Genomic DNA, 18,870 nt, shown 5'->3' on the forward strand with positions numbered 1-18,870 from the left:
TGACTAGATCTCGTAAACATCATTTAAATGTTCTGGTATATCCTGCTTATTTGGTCTTTGGTCGGTCACTACTTGGCTAACAATATGTTCCTTAATATTGGAGTTATATATGGCTTCTACATTAGCTACTATAGTCTCCCTGTGTATGGTGTATGGTTCATTGCCTAGACTAACTACTCTAAAGGGAACTATTCCTCTGCTTGGGTCAATTCTCTGACTGCTTAAATCTTGGTGAGGGCTCTACCAATCCATTAGTTTCCCTCCAGACAGGATCCATAAATCTACCCGTCATAATCATCTCACTATTCGCGGGAACAATCTGTTTCTCTACGACAGCAACTCTTGAACCGCTATACACTGCTTACTAAGCAACACATCACAGGAATTCTTAGGAAGGGAATTCATACCAATGATTCCTTTGTCCTTTATATCTGCTACAAGTACATTGTGCAAGAACATATTTGATCCTAACTGTATATTGACCTCGCACTCTCCAACAAAAGGTTTTCTATCCCCAGTAGCTGTTACTTAATCTATCTCTACAGGAACAGTTTTAAGTCAGTCCCTAAGTTCTGTATAAAAGTATTACTAAAAATAGTAATATTTGCCCCTGTATCGATGAACGTGGGAATAGTACCTTAGCTGACACAAACAACCCTTCTCTTATTCCGCCTGAACTCCTTACAGAAATTTGTTTTCTACTCCCTAACAATTTTTCAGGATTGGTGCTCTTTTTTGACATTTATCATCCTTTTAGGTCATCTGACCCGAAGGTATTAAAACACGATTTTCCATGTTAATCCCCGTAGTGTCAGACTGACTTCACGAGAGAAGGTTGCGGGGGAATTGGTCAATCCAAATCACATTCTCACGTGCTCAAATAACCCGTTATAGCTAAGAAGGCAGTTTTCTTTCGGTCTGGTTCGCTGACCTTAACCTGCCAGTGCGCTGAGTTTGCATCCAGTTTAGAAAACCAGATACTATCTGACAAAGTATCCAAGCAAACCTCCACAAGTGGGAAAGGAAAGGTGTCCTTAACCCTGACATCATTTAATGCCTAAGGCCTTTTCAATCATATCCTCCACCATGGGCTGTTATATGACCCTGGTTGTTAATAGGACGTTAATTAATCAAACAAAGATAGGGACTCCACAGCATTGATAGTTACCACTTTTTCTTTAGCCGTCTTCTTCTGCTTGTGGCATCCACCGCTTGTGTGATAAATTGATGGTATTTGACCGTATCAAGGGCTGCCTCCATTGTTCCCGGATTGGCAAAGCAGGCATGCTTTCCAGCCTCCTGGTCAATACAGCCTTGACCGAATATGGAGATTGCCTCCTGATGGGCAGGCATGTCTGGCAAATCTCGGAAAGCTGGTGTGGCCAACGTCATCACTCTATCAGCCCAGTCCTCTAGTGATTCGTCAGGCTTTTGTTGAGCTTGCTGAAATTTCGCTTTAGAGGTTTCCTTCAGCTCCTTGGCACCAAATCTTCCTTGAAGTCTCCTCAAAATGCTCCGGTATGAGCATGAATTTTCCATATTTGTAGTGAGGAAATCTAAAGCTTCACTTTTCAAACTCGAGGTGAGATAGTCCTTGCTCTCTGAGTCGGACCACTTTAGCACAGACCTGAAACTCTCGAACCTCTGCTTGAAGGATGACCAGTTTGCATTACTGTCGTATTTCAGGTTCTTTGGCAGTTTAGTTGGATTGCCTCGACAGGATTTAGAAAATCGTTCAGGACTCTCCTCCACCGAAGTACTGTCAGAGGAACTGAAGTAACTTGTGGACTTCCTATTCCTCTCACGACTGTTGTCTCGGCCCCGATGCGACGTTGAAGATTTGTGTTTATTGTGTCCTCTGTTTGCTGATGATCGATAGTCGTCCTCTGATGAGAATGAACCTAATGACCTCGACTTTGACTTAGTATGTCGGTGTGACCTTGACCCAGTAGATGTGGGACACGCGCCTAAAGATTCCATACGAGATGATTGTGAATCACTACCTTTACGAGATACCTTGGTCCCCAGTTTGTGAGAGATTGTAGTCCCTGATGACAAAGAGTCTGAAATAGTGTCACTATGACGACTCTTAGGTGACCTTGACGGAGACCTTGAGGCCGATGTAGAACACCGGACGGCTTGACTCTGTGTACCCGACTCCGTTGATGATTTAGGGGTCAACCTTAACTTTCCCTTACTAGCTGTAGACATAGGCCTTACCGTTTGGCTGGATTTAAGGTTTTCCTGTTTTATTGGTCTAGAAGATCTATCAAGCTAACCCAAATCAGTCACGCGATCCAATCTTTCGATAAGTTGGAGTTGCCGCTCTTGTTGTTGCATCAATTGCTGTCTAATCTTGTCAGCATCCTCACGCCAAGAGGTTGAGACAGACTCCTTTTAGACACGACCACTTTCTGTGTTCTTTTTTCGGAACGGAAATCACACCTTTGTCCACAGTCATGGCAAGGCGTTAGAATTGTACCTTCTGCCCCTATTGCATGATCGTAAAAGGCGACTAAATTAAGGATCTTATCTTTTCTATTCTTCCTAACTGACTTTATCCTTCCTCATGCCTCCCTTGGCACCGCCTCACTTTTGGCCTTTAGTTGAGCGTTCGCCCCTGTGAGGAAGGCTCTGGAATCTGTCCCCTGGCCGAGACACAACAAAGTCTATAAAAGTGGTAGTTTTGCTCCTACTTAGCGGCAAAAAGGGAGTGGGACGACTGGTTCGCCCGTTGTCAGTATAATGTGACCGGGTGGGGTGTGTTGCTTGGTGTCTTCGGGGCATGCTCCAGTGATATAGCACTATAAAATGGGCAAAAGTTCCACTATACAAGAAGACACAACATGAATATACCGCAGTCTCCCGAAACACGCACCTCGCACAACATACACGCAACACACCGCATGCATGGGAGGCCGTCCTTACATGACCATAGCTGTTAATAGGACGTTAATTAATCAAACAAACAAACCACCGTCATGCGCAGTTGTGACAGCCTTCTCTCCAAATCCGCGACATCTGCTTCGTCCGATAACAGCAAGGAATCTGGGCACCGACTGTCTCTGGTTAATATCTCCTTGAAAGATGATATTGGTTGTTTGGGCTGTACTGTTGTGGCTGGTTGCTTTGTGGGTCCCCATCCTGTCTGCTCTCAGCTAGGTCGTGCAGCTGCACCCCGGTGTACCTCCGTTCTAGTTACATGCAGCAAATCAGCAAATAACAGTGCGCCCTGTTTAGTAATTGTGCTCATTACAGGGGCCTGTATCAAAGTATTTGGCTTGTATGCATGTTTAGGTTCCGTGATAGGTGTAGGTATGAGGAGTTTGTTTGTTTGTTTAATTAATTGGTCATGTAAAGACGGCCTCTCGTGCATGCGGTGTGTTGCGTGTATGTTGTGCGAGGTGCGTGTTTCGGGAGACTGCGGTATATTCATGTTGTGTCTTCTTGTATAGTGGAACTATTGCCCTTTTTATAGTGCTATATCACTGAAGCATGCCGCCCAAGACACCAAGCACCACACTCCACCCGGTCACATTATACTGACAACGGGCGAACCAGTCGCCACACTCCCTGTATGCTGAGCGCTAAGCAGGAGCAGAAACTACCACTTTTATAGACTTTGGTGTGTCTCGGCCAGGGGACAGATTCCAGAGCCTTCCTCACACGGGTGAACGCTCAACTCAAGGGCAAAAGTGAGGCGGTGCCAAGGGCGGTATTAGGAAAGATAAAGTCAGTTAGGAAGTTAGGATCCTAAATATAGTCACCTCTCACGATCATGTACTAGGGGCAGCAGGTACATCGATAGCCATGCTCCTTCATTACCTGCGATATTTTGATCCACTTATTTTTAACAGCCTTTTTGCTATCAATCTCCTGAAACGTTGCAATTAACATTTTTTTCTGGATTGGAAGACCAGGAGTAATAACCTGAAAAAGAGAATAATCACGATAATCTTGTTCATAATCTTGATAATAATAATGATTGCACCACCGGTTCACTTTTTCTTTGAATCGAGTGACTTAGCCGCCTCGCCGGAGGGCGCCAGCTCTTGACGAATCGAACAGGGGTAGTATGCACTTATGCTTATCTACATGTTACCGGAGCAGAGCTTCGACTTTCGACGCGCTTAAAGAGCTTCGCTGATACAAGTCATTACGAAAAATTGATCCACTGGTGTGCCTCAAGGCTCAGTACTAGGGCCATATCTATTCTTAATCTATATAAATGTTAATAATAATCAAGTAGCTGCTGCTGAAATTTTAGATAAGGATCTTTTAAGAATATCTCTTTGGGCAGATAAATGGGAAATACTTTTTAATCTTAATAAAACTGAAACACTTATTATTTCTAATAAACATGATCCATCCTGATCTGACATATATAAATAATACTGTAGCAAATGTGAAAAAACATAAACATCTTGAAGTCTACTTCAATTATCACGATTCCTTTTGGAGAACTTTGGCATCATGAACTCATCCAGGTCAGCCTGCATTAATGTGGGAAAAGGATAAATCATCTACACATACAGCCTGAAGAATCACTGAATGGAGTTTTTTCCTGTTGTAATAGGAGTTTGGCTCATTTGCTGGCGCTTCAATCGGAATGTGACACCCATCAACGGCTCCTACTATATTAGGGAAATTGTATGCTCCAATATTCTCAAAATTTGTAGCGACTTCACGCAGCTTCTCCTGTAGTGGCCATTTTAGGAATTTATCCTTAAGTGTTTTTGCACTGCGGCAAACACCTGGCCTCTGGCAGCGAGAAAAGTGAAATCTGTGACATTAAATCTGTCACTCATACTCCGATAGTTTCCATGGATGCCAAGTACCATATTGTCATCAAATCATTCTTCGGCAACGACACGGGTGTTCTGCCTCCCAGGACCACTCTAGTTTTTAAATCAGTACATTGGCCTATGTGATTACATAGCACCTCAAAGGTGTCACGTGTCACTCTAAAAACTTTGAAAAGCATTCGGAAGATAATTTGGGATAGTCGATTCAAAATAATTCATTGTTTTCTTTTCTCCCTGTCTTCACAGACGCTGGAAGGTATAAAATGAAATGATTTTAGAATAAAGACTCTTTGTAACAAAAATACATGTATATGTAACGACTTGTTTTTCTACGACCGTAGTCATTAGCATAGAGTAAGAATGATACAATTAATTTGTTTTGCTCTGGGTTCGACTGCCGCGTTAGCTTGCAGATTCCTATGTCTCGCCACAATATTCAAAGGTACTAGTGAGTATGAACAATGGACGACATCAAATTCATTTTACAGTTTATTAATATTTAACATGTGTAAAGTCGACAACAAGAAAATACCCGCGTGGCTCAGTGGGAAGTAGTGTGTAATGCACAGTTTTGCTGCGGATATTCTCACGTTTTCGCTATCGGAATTAACTCCTACCCATCAATGAAAGACCGAGCACGTGGCGCTACACACCAGGCCGATTATCAATAGTTTTACCTCCAATTTCACAAACACCGTTCTCCAGCGAAGATTCTCAAAATATCTCCTTAACGGTTAACCCCGAAACTCACTAACGGAGGCTCCCACTCTTTTCCAGCCTACCAACGGCTCTCAACACAAGAATGAAGACTTCTAATTACTATCGAAACCCGTCTAAAAGCGAGACATGTCCAACATTGCACAATTTCACAAGTATTTCAAACTCAAAAATATAGCAAAAATATCGACTGACAGCGAAAAATACACACACAGTAATGTTAATGCATTTCCATACTATACGATAACAGCAAATTAGGGAAAGGATGGGTGACAAATATATAAAAATTACATAGGATTCAAAAACACAACCCTCATCTCTCAAGGCCCGGTAGAAAACTGAAAGTCTCGCCGCAGTCCCGAGATCTCGTGCCCAGCAAATTCCCGCCAAAGTCTCGGTTAATATAATTTCCGGAAAATATAGCAACGAAGCGCACCACCGCAGCTTCATTACATATACGTGTAAAGTAAAAAGGGATGGATTAAGTGTGTTTCGGGTGGAGTGTTTTGCTTGGTGTCTTCGGCAGCATGCTTCAGTGATATAGCACTATAAAAAGGGCAACAGTTCCACTATACAAGAAGACACAACATGAATATACCGCAGTCTCCCAAAACACGCACCTCGCACAACATACACGCAACACACCGCATACATGGGAGGCCGTCCTTACATGACCATAGCTGTTAATAGGACGTCAATTAATCAAACAAACAAAGGTGGATAAAGTTTGTTTATTTGATTAGTTAACGTCCTATTAACACCTATGGTCATGTACGGACGGCCTCCCATGTATGCGGTGTGTTGTGTTGTCAGTATCATGTGACCGGGTGGGGTGTGTTGCTTGGTGTCTTCGGCGGCATGCTCCAGTGATATAGCACTATAAAAAGGGCAAAGTTCCACTATACAAGAAGACACAACATGAATATACCGCAGTCTCCCAAAACACGCACCTCGCACAACATAAACGCAACACACCGCATACATGGGAGGCCGTCCTTACATGACCATAGCTGTTAATAGGACGTTTGAACTGTTGCCCTTTTTGTAGTGCTATATCACTGAAGCATGCCGCCGAAGACACTAAGCAACACACCTCACCCGGTCACATTATACTGACAACGGGCGAACCAGTCGTCTCACTCCCTGTTTGCTGAGCGCTAAGCAGGAGCAGAAACTACCACTTTTATAGACTTTGGTCTGTCTCGGCCAGGGGACAGAACCCAGAGCCTTCCTCACAGGGGCGAACGCTCAACTCATGCCCAAAAGTGAGGCGGTGCCAAGGGAGACATTAGGAAAGATAAAGTCAGTTAGGAAGAAGAGAAAATATAATATCTTAAATTTAGTCGCCTTTTACGATCATGCAATAGGGGCAGCAGGTACAATACTAATGCCCTACCTACAGGGCGAGTGGATAAAGTGCGTGGCGGCCGTCGATAAAATGACGTGCGATGTGCATAAGTGTGTTGCGAATGGATACAGTGCTCTGCGGGTGACAGGTCAAGAGGATGTGGGCGTCACTAACCATGGAGATATACCAATTTCATTTCTATGTAATTTTCTAAATACATTGATCTTTTGTAAATGTCCTAAGATATTTCACTATTCGGTGATGGGTTTATTTTTAAGTCATCTAACCCGAAGGGTCAGGATGACCTATAGTCGTCATGTTTCGTCCGTCGTCGTCCGCCGTGCGTTAACTTTTCACATTTTGAATTTCTTCTCAAGTTCTACCAGTGCGATTTGGCTGAAACTTGCATGAAATGATCCTGACATGGTCCCGACAAAGTGTTGTTATTTTTCGGGTCGATCCGAAATCCAAGATGGCCGCCAAAGCCGCCATCTTGAAAACACATTTTGAACTTCTCAAGTTCTGCCGGTGCGATTAGGCTGAAACTTGCATGAAATGATCCTGACATGGTCCCGACAAAGTGTTGTTATTTTTCGGGTCGATCCGAAATCCAAGATGGCCGCCACAGCCGCCATCTTGAAAATACATTTTGAACTTCTTCTCAAGTTCTACCGGTGCAATTAGGCTGAAACTTGCATGAAATGATCCTGACATGGTCCCGACAAAGTGTTGTTACTTTTCGGGTCGATCCGAAATCCAAGATGGCCGCCACAGCCGCCATCTTGAAAACACATTTTGAACTTCTTCTCAAGTTCTACCGGTGCAATTAGGCTGAAACTTGCATGAAATGATCCTGACATGGTCCCGACAAAGTGTTGTTATTTTTCGGGTCGATCCGAAATCCAAGATGGCCGCCACAGCCGCCATCTTGAAAACACATTTTGAACTTCTTCTCAAGTTCTACTGGTGCGAATTGGCTGAAACTTGCATGAAATGATCCTGACATGGTCCCGACAAAGTGTTGTTATTTTTCGGGTCAATCCGAAAACCAAGATGGCCGCCACAGCCGCCATCTTTAAAACACATTTTGAACTTCTTCTCAAGTTCTACCAGTGCGATTTGGCTGAAACTTGCATGAAATGATCCTGACATGGTCCCGACAAAGTGTTGTTATTTTTCGGGTCAATCCGAAATCCAAGATGGCCGCCACTGCCGCCATCTTGAAAACACATTTTGAACTTCTCAACTTCTGGCTGAAACTTGCCTGAGATGATCCTGACATGGATCGACAAAGTATTGTTACATCTCTGGTTGATCCCAAGTTGAAGAACGCTACTATGACACTTTATCTAATTAAATTCCTATATGTTTAGGCCCTTTGGCCTCTTGTTTGAAATAAAATTTGTGGAAGGAAATGGAAAATGATCCTGACATGGTCCTGACAAAGTGACACCATATGAAATTAATTTTACTATTACCAAGGTAGTCAGATGACCGTTAAAGCCCTTTGGGCCTCTTGTTTAGATATGCAATTAATAATTCTAAGCACTTTTTTATTAAAGTTTAAACTTTTTTTAGGTCACCTGAGACGAAGTCTCAAGTGACCTATTCTAATCGCCTTTTGTCCGTCGTCGTGCGTCGTATGTCCGTAAACAATTTACATTTACAACTTCTTCTCAAAAACTGCTGAAGCAATTTCAATGAAATTTTGCACAAACCTTCTAAGGTGTAAGGCCAATCAAAATTGTGAATTATATGGTCCCCACCCCCCAGGGGGCTGTGGGAGGGGCCAAAAGGGGTAAAATTGAGTAAAATTTCAAAAATCTTCTTCTCTACTCACAGATGTGGTAGAATCAAATACTTTTCATAAATAGAAAGGTCTAAAGGTCCTTTACAAAAATTGTGAATTATATGACCCTGGGGTCTCTAGTTTCCCCCTGGGGAGGGGGTTAATTTTACTGTAGTTTATATTGGGAAAATAAAGAGTCTATGCAATAGACGATTTTTTACACGATTCAAATTTACCGCCTCCTTGTAGTCGTTTCAAATTTACCGCCTCTGCGTATATATTTGATTACTTCTGATTGGCTTATCAGCTCACGTGACCACGCTTTGTTTATGAGTTTGCGCACTACTCATTTCAGCGGACAGAAAAAATTTTCACAGGCGCCATTAATCGGTTCTATCAACATTTCATTATTTGCACTTTCAAGTACTCTTTTGACTTCATATCTGTCAACGACATGTAACTATTTGGCAGTGATCATCAATTTTCGTTTCCGGGTAAGTTTGTTTACTTTTCTTCGCTTGATTAAGCTCAAAACCAGGTCACAAGGCCAAGGCCACATCTGTCATGTCTGACCTAGCTCATGTTTTGGTACTCGGCCACAGTTTTATCGCTCGTTTGGAAAAGTTTATACAGGCATCCCCATCGCGTGATAATTTTGGCTTCTCAAACGATGTTGTTCATCTGGTTGGGATTCCGGGTGCTAATATCGCTCGTTTAGTTTCCCGTTTTCACCGTTACGCTTCCAGTTCTTATAAGCTTGTTTGTTTACAATGCGGCGGTAATGATCTCAGTAGGCCGAACTTTCAGCCCAACCAAGTCGTCGCTGCGATTATTGATTTCGTGCATAGTCTTCTTCGTTGTGGTGTTCAAAAAGTTGCTGTGTGTCAGTTATTTCGCCGTGAACGGACGCGTCGGCATAAAGGGGATGTTCCTATTTCTGTTTACAATGCGCGGGTGGCCGAGACTAATGACTTGCTGGCTCGTAGTTTGGAGATACCTGGAGTAGTATTTTGGAAACATACACGTGAGATTTGGAATGAAAACGAACTTCTGTGTCAAGATGGTGTGCATTTTCATAATATGAAGCCATATTATAGGTCAATCAAAGGTTGTATCTTATACTCCCTCAAACGTTAATTTGTTTCCCATAGTTATCAGGAGTTGTCTCCCTTCCCCCTGTGTTGGTTTGCAACAGGCACTTGGCCTGACATCTAGGTATTTCTACAGTATTAAGACAATTTGATTTATTTATGTACCATTCTGTTCAAGAATCAAGACATTCCACATTTTCTATAAGATCTATCAATAACAATAAGATCTAAAAAAAAAAAAAAAAAAAAAAAAGTTTTTGTACACAGCTTCTCGGGGCTTTGTTCGCCATTTTGGCTTACATATACGCCATATATCTGTTTAGGCAGAGGTGTAAACCCTGGGTTGCTTTGTCGTGTACCCGTTATTCTGCCTTTGTGCCCGCGTTCATCTCAAAAACATTATAATTTTATTTGCCTAAGTGCCCGCGTACATTTATTAGTTGTTTTGTTGTCATTATTGATTCAATATACTATCATTATAATCTTAATTTTGTTTTGTTTATTCTTTTTACATTAAGAGCACCAATTTGTTACCCCTTTATTATTGGAATTTCTGATATAATTTTTAATTGAATAATAACAGTTCTTTAACTATATATATATAGAGATAATGTTTACTTACAATTACAATTATTTATTTAAGGTCACAAGTTCGCAGTTACATTATTAATTTCAATGTTTGTTTTCTTTGTTCTTAATAATTGGGGACTTACTCTGGAATTATCAAAGTTCAAGTCTACAAAAGCGTCATGTTATTTTATGCACAATTTTGATTTAATTTTAACTAAGGAATTCTTGTGAACTTCATTATTGCTGGCCACACTTATTTAATTCCAGATACTCCATAATGCCTCCTAAGCGTCGAGCTGCCCTGCAAAACCAATATGTCAATGCTACAGTGTCAAAACGGAGTCGAATCAACCAGGCGTCAGCCTCTACAGCAACATCAGCTTCTGGGGCCGAGCCTACTATTCCTGTCTCCAGTTCACCAGAGGTCACGATGGCCTCCTCACAATTACAGGGCCTCATCAGAGAAGCCTTTGAAGCCGGGATGCAGGAGGCTCGTGCACACATTCATCCCCCTGCTCAGCCAATAGATGTACCTGTGCCCAATGCCTCTGCTGTTCAAACAGCAAGCAGCAACACCAACAACAGTCGAGTTAACCACATCCCCACCCAGCACCCAGTTTACTGCAACAACTGTGACTGCCAACATGTCAAGTGCCCCATCCACAACAATGGCTATTGGTGAGGGCATTTTTCCAGCCAACTCTCATGATGACGTAGAGACAGACACTGACAATTCGAGGCATTTCGTGTCTCAATCTTTACCCTTACATTTGATGGTCTCTGACATTGTTCGACAAAAGATTTTGGCAAATAAATTCGTTGACATGAGCACGTTAACAGATAAAGACACTGATGGGAACATGACTATGGTCATCAACACCAATGATGACAAACCATCCTTTCAGCTAGTCAGGAAATCTGGTCCACCAAAGACTCTATCAATAGATGAATGGACAAATCATTTTAATATATTTATTGCTGTGTTTTGTAGCATAGATGCTAACAAAGAGGTTTTTCCCAAACTGCTTAAATACATGTCGATGGTCCGTCATCTGGCAGCAAAACATGCAGACTGGCGATATTATGACAAAACATTTAGAATGTTGATGGCCAACCCTGCATGTCATCTTCGCTGGGATGAATGCCAAATGGAATTGTGGCAGGAGGCCATGTCGCGTCGCGCAAACTTGTCTCAAAATACAAATGTCTGTCATCGCTACGCGCGTGGTGAATATTGCAGTGGGTGCAAATTTCTGCACAAATGTGGAGTTTGTGGGGCGAAACATGCCAGCTCTAATTGCCCGGTTTTGGGCTATCAGGGCAACCAAGGGTCATCTACCCATGGCAATTTTCGTCCCCCTCACTTTCGCTTTCGTGGGCCACGCTTCGGCCAACGTTTCAACAATCCATCCAACTACCGCTTCCCCTATCGTGGAAATGCCCGCGGGCATCAATGGCGCTTCGGACAATAAAGTAATCTCGCCGGTTGATCCAGTATTTCTTGCTCGTGCCCTTCAGGGTTATGACCAGGGAAAAGCCTCTTATTTAGTGAATGGTTTTACTGAAGGTTTTAAATTTCATTTTCAAGGTGAGCCATCTCATGAATTCTGCAATAATCTGGTATCGGCTAAAGATATGCCTGAAATTGTTGACGAAAAACTGGCTAAAGAAATACAAGCAGGTCGTATTGCAGGCCCATTTCCAAACTCACCATTTTCAACTTTTCATTTAAGCCCTTTAGGGGTTGTTCCTAAGAAAGAATCCAATAAATTCCGACTCATTCACCACCTTAGTTTTCCAGAGGGTTCTTCTATTAATGATGGTATTCATGAGGAGTTTACGTCGGTACAGTATCAAACAATTCAGGACGCAATATCTTTCTTGAAATGTACTCCAACACCATTTATGGCCAAATCAGATATTGAATCAGCTTTCAGGATTATTCCAATTCACCCCAGTCAACACCATCTGCTTGGTTTTCATTGGAAAGGTCAATTTTATTTTGATAAATGTCTTCCCATGGGCCTTGCAGAAAGTTGCAGAATTTTTGAGATGTTTAGCTCTGCTATTGAATGGATCATGTATCAGCGAGGCAGAACATCAGCCATTGTTAAAGTTTTGGATGATTTTTTGTTCATTGAACCTTCTTATGAGAAATGCCTTTCGAGTTTACAAGATTTTCAATTACTTTGTTCACAGTTAGGGGTTCCCTTGGCAACAGAAAAAACTTTTGGACCGGATAAAATCCTCCCCTTTCTAGGAATCACTCTTGATGCTATTGTCATGGAATCTCGTCTCCCACAAGACAAACTATCTAAATGTAAAGCTTTATGCCACGATTTCAAATGTCGCAAAAAAGTCACCTTAAGGAATTACAATCTTTAATTGGGACATTACAATTTGCAACTAGTGTCGTGATACCAGGTCGGCCCTTCCTGCGTCGGATGATAGACTTGACCAAGGGCATAAAGAAATCGGGTCATAAAATTAGACTTAACGCGGGTGGAAGAGCTGATATGGCATTATGGGCTGAATTTTTAGACAAATTTAATGGAAAAAACTTCTTCTTGTCAGATATATGGGAGACCTCAGAGACAATTCAGCTTTTTACTGATGCCTCAGCTTCTATAACGTCACAGTTGTCAGCTTTAGGCTATGTACATAAGCTAAATGGTTTAAACGACCCTACCAAATCCTTCTTTGTTCGCAAGGTCATTCAAGGTGCTACACGTCTGGCCCCTTCTTTCGACACGAGACTGCCCATAACTATTCCAATTTTGCATTCACTTTGTGAACAAATCTGCAAAGTTACTAGTTGCCCACACGAGCAGTCTCTCTTAGCAGCGGTCTTTACACTAGCATTTTATGCGTTAGCTCGTTTAGGGGAATTGCTAGCATATACTTCAGCGCAAGCTAAGAAATTGTTGCAATTAGCAGATGTTGATGTTGAATTTAAAGACAAAAGACCAAATCAAATATTTATCACATTTCGTCATTTTAAGCACAACATCAGTGGGAAACCTCACACTATTCCAGTCAAAGCCATGCCCCAGAAGCATTGTCCAGTGTTATACCTTATCAATTATTTAAAACTTCGTGGTTCTAAAGCAGGATGCCTCTTTCTAACACGCCAAGGACTTCCCTTCCCGCGAAACCGTTTTGATTCCCTCGTCCAACAATGCTTGTCACTGTGCCACCTTGATGTGTCACGTTTCAAAGGTCACTCCTTCAGAATTGGGGGGGCATCCTTTGCTGCAAATTCATTAGGTCTTTCTGATTCCCAAATCCGATCTCTAGGTCGTTGGAAAAGCGACGCTTTTAAAGTCTACATTCGTTCACAAGGTTTGGCAAACATTCCGTAACGTAGGGTACTTGGTAGTGGTTGGTCCCCTGTTGATGTATCTGTCTAGCTAAGATTTTACTAGATTGGGTATTTATCATAGGTGAGAACTATGGTGGCGGTACGCCCCAGTTCTGTCTAGTGCTTGATAGTTGATGTAATTGTATCTTATTTCCATGTCCAGCTAGTTCTGATCCATAGTGGCGGTACGCCCCGGTTCAGATTTTTCTGGTCTAATGTTATTTTCAATGTACTTATTATTTGAGAATAGTAGCTGCTCTTGTTTTAATGTTTAGATTACAGTGTTTTATTTTGTTTTTATTATCTGTTAGATATCCTTTGTGGCGGTACGCCCTGGATCTGGCTGATACTCTTCTAATTAGATTTTGCACGAGCTGTTACATGTGAACAGTAAGACATATTAAGTTAAATTTTTTACAAAGGTTAAAACTTGTAACCTTACATTATATATGTTTTATATGTTTTTATGCATGTTTTTTATTGTTTAAGGTAATGCTCGGATCTTTTGTGGCGGTACGCCCTAGCTCTAGACTAAACTTTCGATGGGATACAAGTCTACATTAAGTGGTCCCAATTTTATGGGACGTAATAGTTTTGTCTTGTTCATGCAAACTCTCTCCGGTGTTTTTTCTATTTTTGCACTATAATTTATAGCATTCAGTTATTGTTGTAATACACATGCTCAGGCTATCTTAATACCAGTTAGGTAACACAGCTTTTTGTGGCAGTACTCCTCTTTGTTCAACATGCTAGTTGTTGCTGTTTTATACATTTATATTGATTCAATTTGTCGATTATTTTCTTTGTCTAGATTAACAACTATCATTGTGTTGTCGGCTTGAAATAAGTTTGAACAAAATAGTTTATATTCTCCAACCATTTTCACCTATTTAACTTACATTTCTGAAGTTTTAACTTGCTTCACTGTTTCCAGTAAGTTCTAGATAGTTTTTTATTCTTTCCTATTTTGCTTTATGTTTTCCACTGGTATTTTTTCTATAATAATTTTAACTGGTAATCAGGTCTGTAGTTAGTATTTCATTCATACGCAGCAAGGGTGGCGGCAGCTTCATATATTGTGTTATAGGTTATATTTATATGAAGCTTTGTGGCGATTTTAAAGCCGCACCTTCACTCATAGTTTTTTGTAAAACCTTATTTTATTGAAAACTTTAATTGAAAGATCATATAATAAAACTTATCGGCCATCTTTTTTCATTAAGATGTGCCAAGTATTCGCCATATCCTTGTTGCGTTAATTCCTTGAGTGAACAGAGCTTGCTGCTTGTTAGTTTGTGGTAGGAAGCACAAACTAGGGATGTTAGTGCCTACTATTTGAAGAAGTGGAAAAATAAAGAGTCTATGCAATAGACGATTTTTTACACGATTCAAATTTACCGCCTCCTTGTAGTCGTTTCAAATTTACCGCCTCTGCGTATATATTTGATTACTTCTGATTGGCTTATCAGCTCACGTGACCACGCTTTGTTTATGAGTTTGCGCACTACTCATTTCAGCGGACAGAAAAAATTTTCACAGGCGCCATTAATCGATTCTATCAACATTTCATTACCCACCCAGACCACATCCCTGTTTGTTCTTATTATCCACATTTATTTTATACTCATTGCTTTCTTTGTAGTTCTATGTGTAACATTTATATGTATAATGTAGATTTACTATTGTTATTTTATCATTTATTGCATATTGTTCTCTCTCGTAATATTTTGTCACCGCTTTCTTTGTACTTGTATGTGTACCATTTATATGTATAATGTATGTTTGCTATTGTTAGCATATTGTTCTCTCTTGTAAAATTTCTGGATATTGTACTGTGTGGCGATTTTAAAGCCGCACCTTCACTCATAGTTTTTTGTAAAACCTTATTTTATTGAAAACTTTAATTGAAAGATCATATAATAAAACTTATCGGCCATCTTTTTTCATTAAGATGTGCCAAGTATTCGCCATATCCTTGTTGCGTTAATTCCTTGAGTGAACAGAGCTTGCTGCTTGTTAGTTTGTGGTAGGAAGCACAAACTAGGGATGTTAGTGCCTACTATTTGAAGAAGTGGAAAAACACATTTTTGCGCATTATTTGGTCATTTGTCATAGGAAATGAGTCAAATGTTGTCAGAATTATCAGTATGAGAGAAGGCCATTTAATCCTATTAACAAATTTTCAATGACTGACCCCCAGGGGCCTTAGGGGCGGGGTCAAAATGGGTCAAATAGGCTAAAACTTCAAAAATCTTCTTCTGAAATTCTGGAAATGGTAGAATCAAATACTTTTCATAAATAGAAAGGTCTTAAGGTCCTTTACAAAAAATGTGAATTATATGACCCTGGGGTCTCACGTTTCCTCCCTGGGGAGGGGGTCAAGTTTACTATAGTATATATAGGGAAAACACATTTATGAGCATGTTTTGCTCAATTTTCATTGGAAACGAGTCAAACTTGGTTAGAATTATAAGCCTGAGATAGCATTTTAATATCATATCCACATTGGTCCTAGCCGACCCCCTGGGGGCAGAGGGGCGGGGCTAAGAAAAGGGTCAAATAGGCTAAAACTTCAAAAATCTTCTTCTGAAATTCTGGAAATGGTAGAATCAAATACTTTTCATAAATAGAAAGGTCTCGAGATCCTTTACCAAAATTGTGAATTATATAAGACCCTGGTGTCTCGCGTTTCATTTACTATAGTTTATATAGGAAAAACACATTAATGAACATTTTTTGCTCAATTTTCATAGGAAATGAATCAAACTTGGTTAGAATTATTAGCCTGAGATAGCATTTTAATATCATATCCATATTGGTCCAGGCCGACCCCCTGGGGGCAGAGAGGCGGGGCCAAAAAAGGTCAAATAGGCTAAAACTTCAAAAATATTCTTTTAAAATTCTGGAAATGGTATAATCAAATACACTTTATAGATGAAAAGGTCTTAAAGTTTGTTTATAAAAATTGTAAATTATATGACCCTGGGATCTCCTGTTTCCCCTTGGGGAGGGGGTCAAGTTTACTATAGTTTATATAGGAAATACACATTAATGAACATTTTTTGCTCAATTTTCATAGGAAATGAGTCAAACTTGGTTAGAATTATTAGCCTGAGATAGCATTTTAATATCATATCCACTTTGGTCCTGGCCGACCTCCTGGGGGCAGAGGGGCGGGGCTAAAAAGGGGTAAAAATGATTAAAATTTCAAAAAATACCTCTAAGTTCACAGGTTTGATGGAAGCAAATACTCTTCATAGTCTAAAAAGTCAAATTTATAAATCACTGACCAACTTCAAGGCCCAGCATATGGTGTTTATATGTCTTTAATTTGTTTCGTTATTTGTTTCATTATAAATTCTAACTCAGGTGACCGTTAAGGCCCATGGGCCTCTTGTCTATTATTGTTATACTGTAAAGTATGTAACTCTTGTTACTAAAAAAATGAAAAGTCAATCTGCCGTATAGTTAAGAGTTCGTCAACCGACAATATGTCGTACACAACACTAATTTAATCGGGCTTTTTAAGTCCTCTGACCCGAAGGGTCAGGATGACCTATAGTTGTCATGTTTCGTCCGTCGTCGTCTGCCGTCCGCCGTGCGTTAACTTTTCACATTTTGAACTTCTTCTCAACTTCTACCTGAGCGATTTGGCTGAAACTTGGCTGAAATTATCCTGACATGGTCCCCACAACGTGTTGTTATTTTTCGAGTCTATCCGAAATCCAAGATGGCCGCCACAGCCGCCATCTTGAAAACACATTTTGAACTTCTTCTCAAGTTCTACCGGTGCGATTTGTCTAAACCTTGCATAAAATGATCATGGCATGGTCCTGACAAAGTGTTGTTATTTTTCGGGTCGATCCGAAATTCAAGATGGCCGCCATCTTGAAAACACACTTTAACTTCTTCTCAAGTTCCACCAGTGAGATTTGGCTGAAACTTGCATGAAATGATCCTGACAAAGTGTTGTTATTTTTCATGTCGATCCGAAATCCAAGATGGTCGCCCAGCTGCCACTTTGAAAGCATATTTTGAACTTCTTCTCAAGTTCTAACAGTCCGATTTGGCTGAAACTTGCATGAAGTGATCCTGACATGGTTCGACAAAGTATTGTTACATCTGTGGTTGATCCCAAATCGAAAAAGGCTACAATGACAATAACGATTAATTTCCTACATGTTTAGGCTCCTCTTTGAATAAAATTTGTTGAAGGAAATGGAAAATGATCCCGACATGATCCTGACAAAGTGACCCTATATGAAATTAATTTCACTATTGCCAAGGTAGTCAGATGACCGTTAAGGCCCTTTGGGCCTCTTGTTCATGCTTACGTCTAAGTTACGAGTTTGAAATTAATTCAATATCCAATGACCCAATGTTTCTGCCACAATAAACGCACCTACAACCAGCCTGATTATGATAAAAACTATTTTCCGACATATTCAAATCAGGTGTACCGATATCTTTTTAAGCAAAAAGGAATTTATTAGTATTCAAAAAAAAATTCAATTGCACCATCTACTTCTAACCTACTTGTATGGAAGAGCACTAGAAATAAAGTGATCGGAAGTGATGTTCTTTGAAGTAGAAGAGTACAAATCGAATTAGGCTTCGGGCTTACTATCAAATAGTCCAGGGATGGATATTAGCAAAGCGAAAGTAACCCCTTGAATATCAAGGATGGCGTACATTAAATCAACTAAAGATATGAAGGATCCTCGTACGATCTAACACTAATGATATAGAGGCCAGAGTATGAATGATTTCGAAACCGTTTACACATACGGTTTCAACATCAATATGTGTTATGTATGCAGCCATCACAGGCAGTTAAACAACATGAAGTCAGTCGATTATTGATGATGTTTACTATTTGTGATGTGACAATATGATAAAGCTCGACTAATCAAATAGAGAATATTCCTTGTTTCTTGATGAATACTAACTTTGATAATTTTCACGAGTGAAAAATGGCCAATTTCCACCTCACATGTTGAAATGTAAGTGGTATTCATCAAGAAGCAAGGAATGTTATATTTATTACATTAATTATCGCTTCTATTTACAAAAGGCCATCGCTACTAGTTTCGTCAAAGGTTATTCCACCATTGTATTTTATAGAGTTGTTTGCCCTTGCGATTATTACGTTACACTTTTGTTCGCACAAACATATGATGTAACAATCT

General features: G+C 40.4%; 1 protein-coding gene and 1 pseudogene across 1 annotated transcript; one reads left to right on the forward strand and one right to left on the reverse strand.

The window, feature by feature from the left end:
- Positions 1 to 1,126: 1,126 nt before the first annotated feature.
- Positions 1,127 to 8,152, reverse strand: LOC138330702 (uncharacterized; annotated as a pseudogene).
- Positions 8,153 to 8,838: 686 nt separating this feature from the next.
- LOC138332083 (uncharacterized) lies at positions 8,839 to 15,651 on the forward strand. The gene is made up of 2 exons (XM_069280033.1): positions 8,839 to 10,998; positions 13,993 to 15,651. Coding segments are annotated over exons 1-2 (402 nt in total). The 5' UTR covers positions 8,839 to 10,597; the 3' UTR covers positions 13,994 to 15,651.
- Positions 15,652 to 18,870: the final 3,219 nt, after the last annotated feature.

Source organism: Argopecten irradians, chromosome 9, assembly GCF_041381155.1.
Source record: "Argopecten irradians isolate NY chromosome 9, Ai_NY, whole genome shotgun sequence".
Classification (NCBI taxonomy): Eukaryota; Metazoa; Mollusca; class Bivalvia; order Pectinida; family Pectinidae; genus Argopecten; species Argopecten irradians.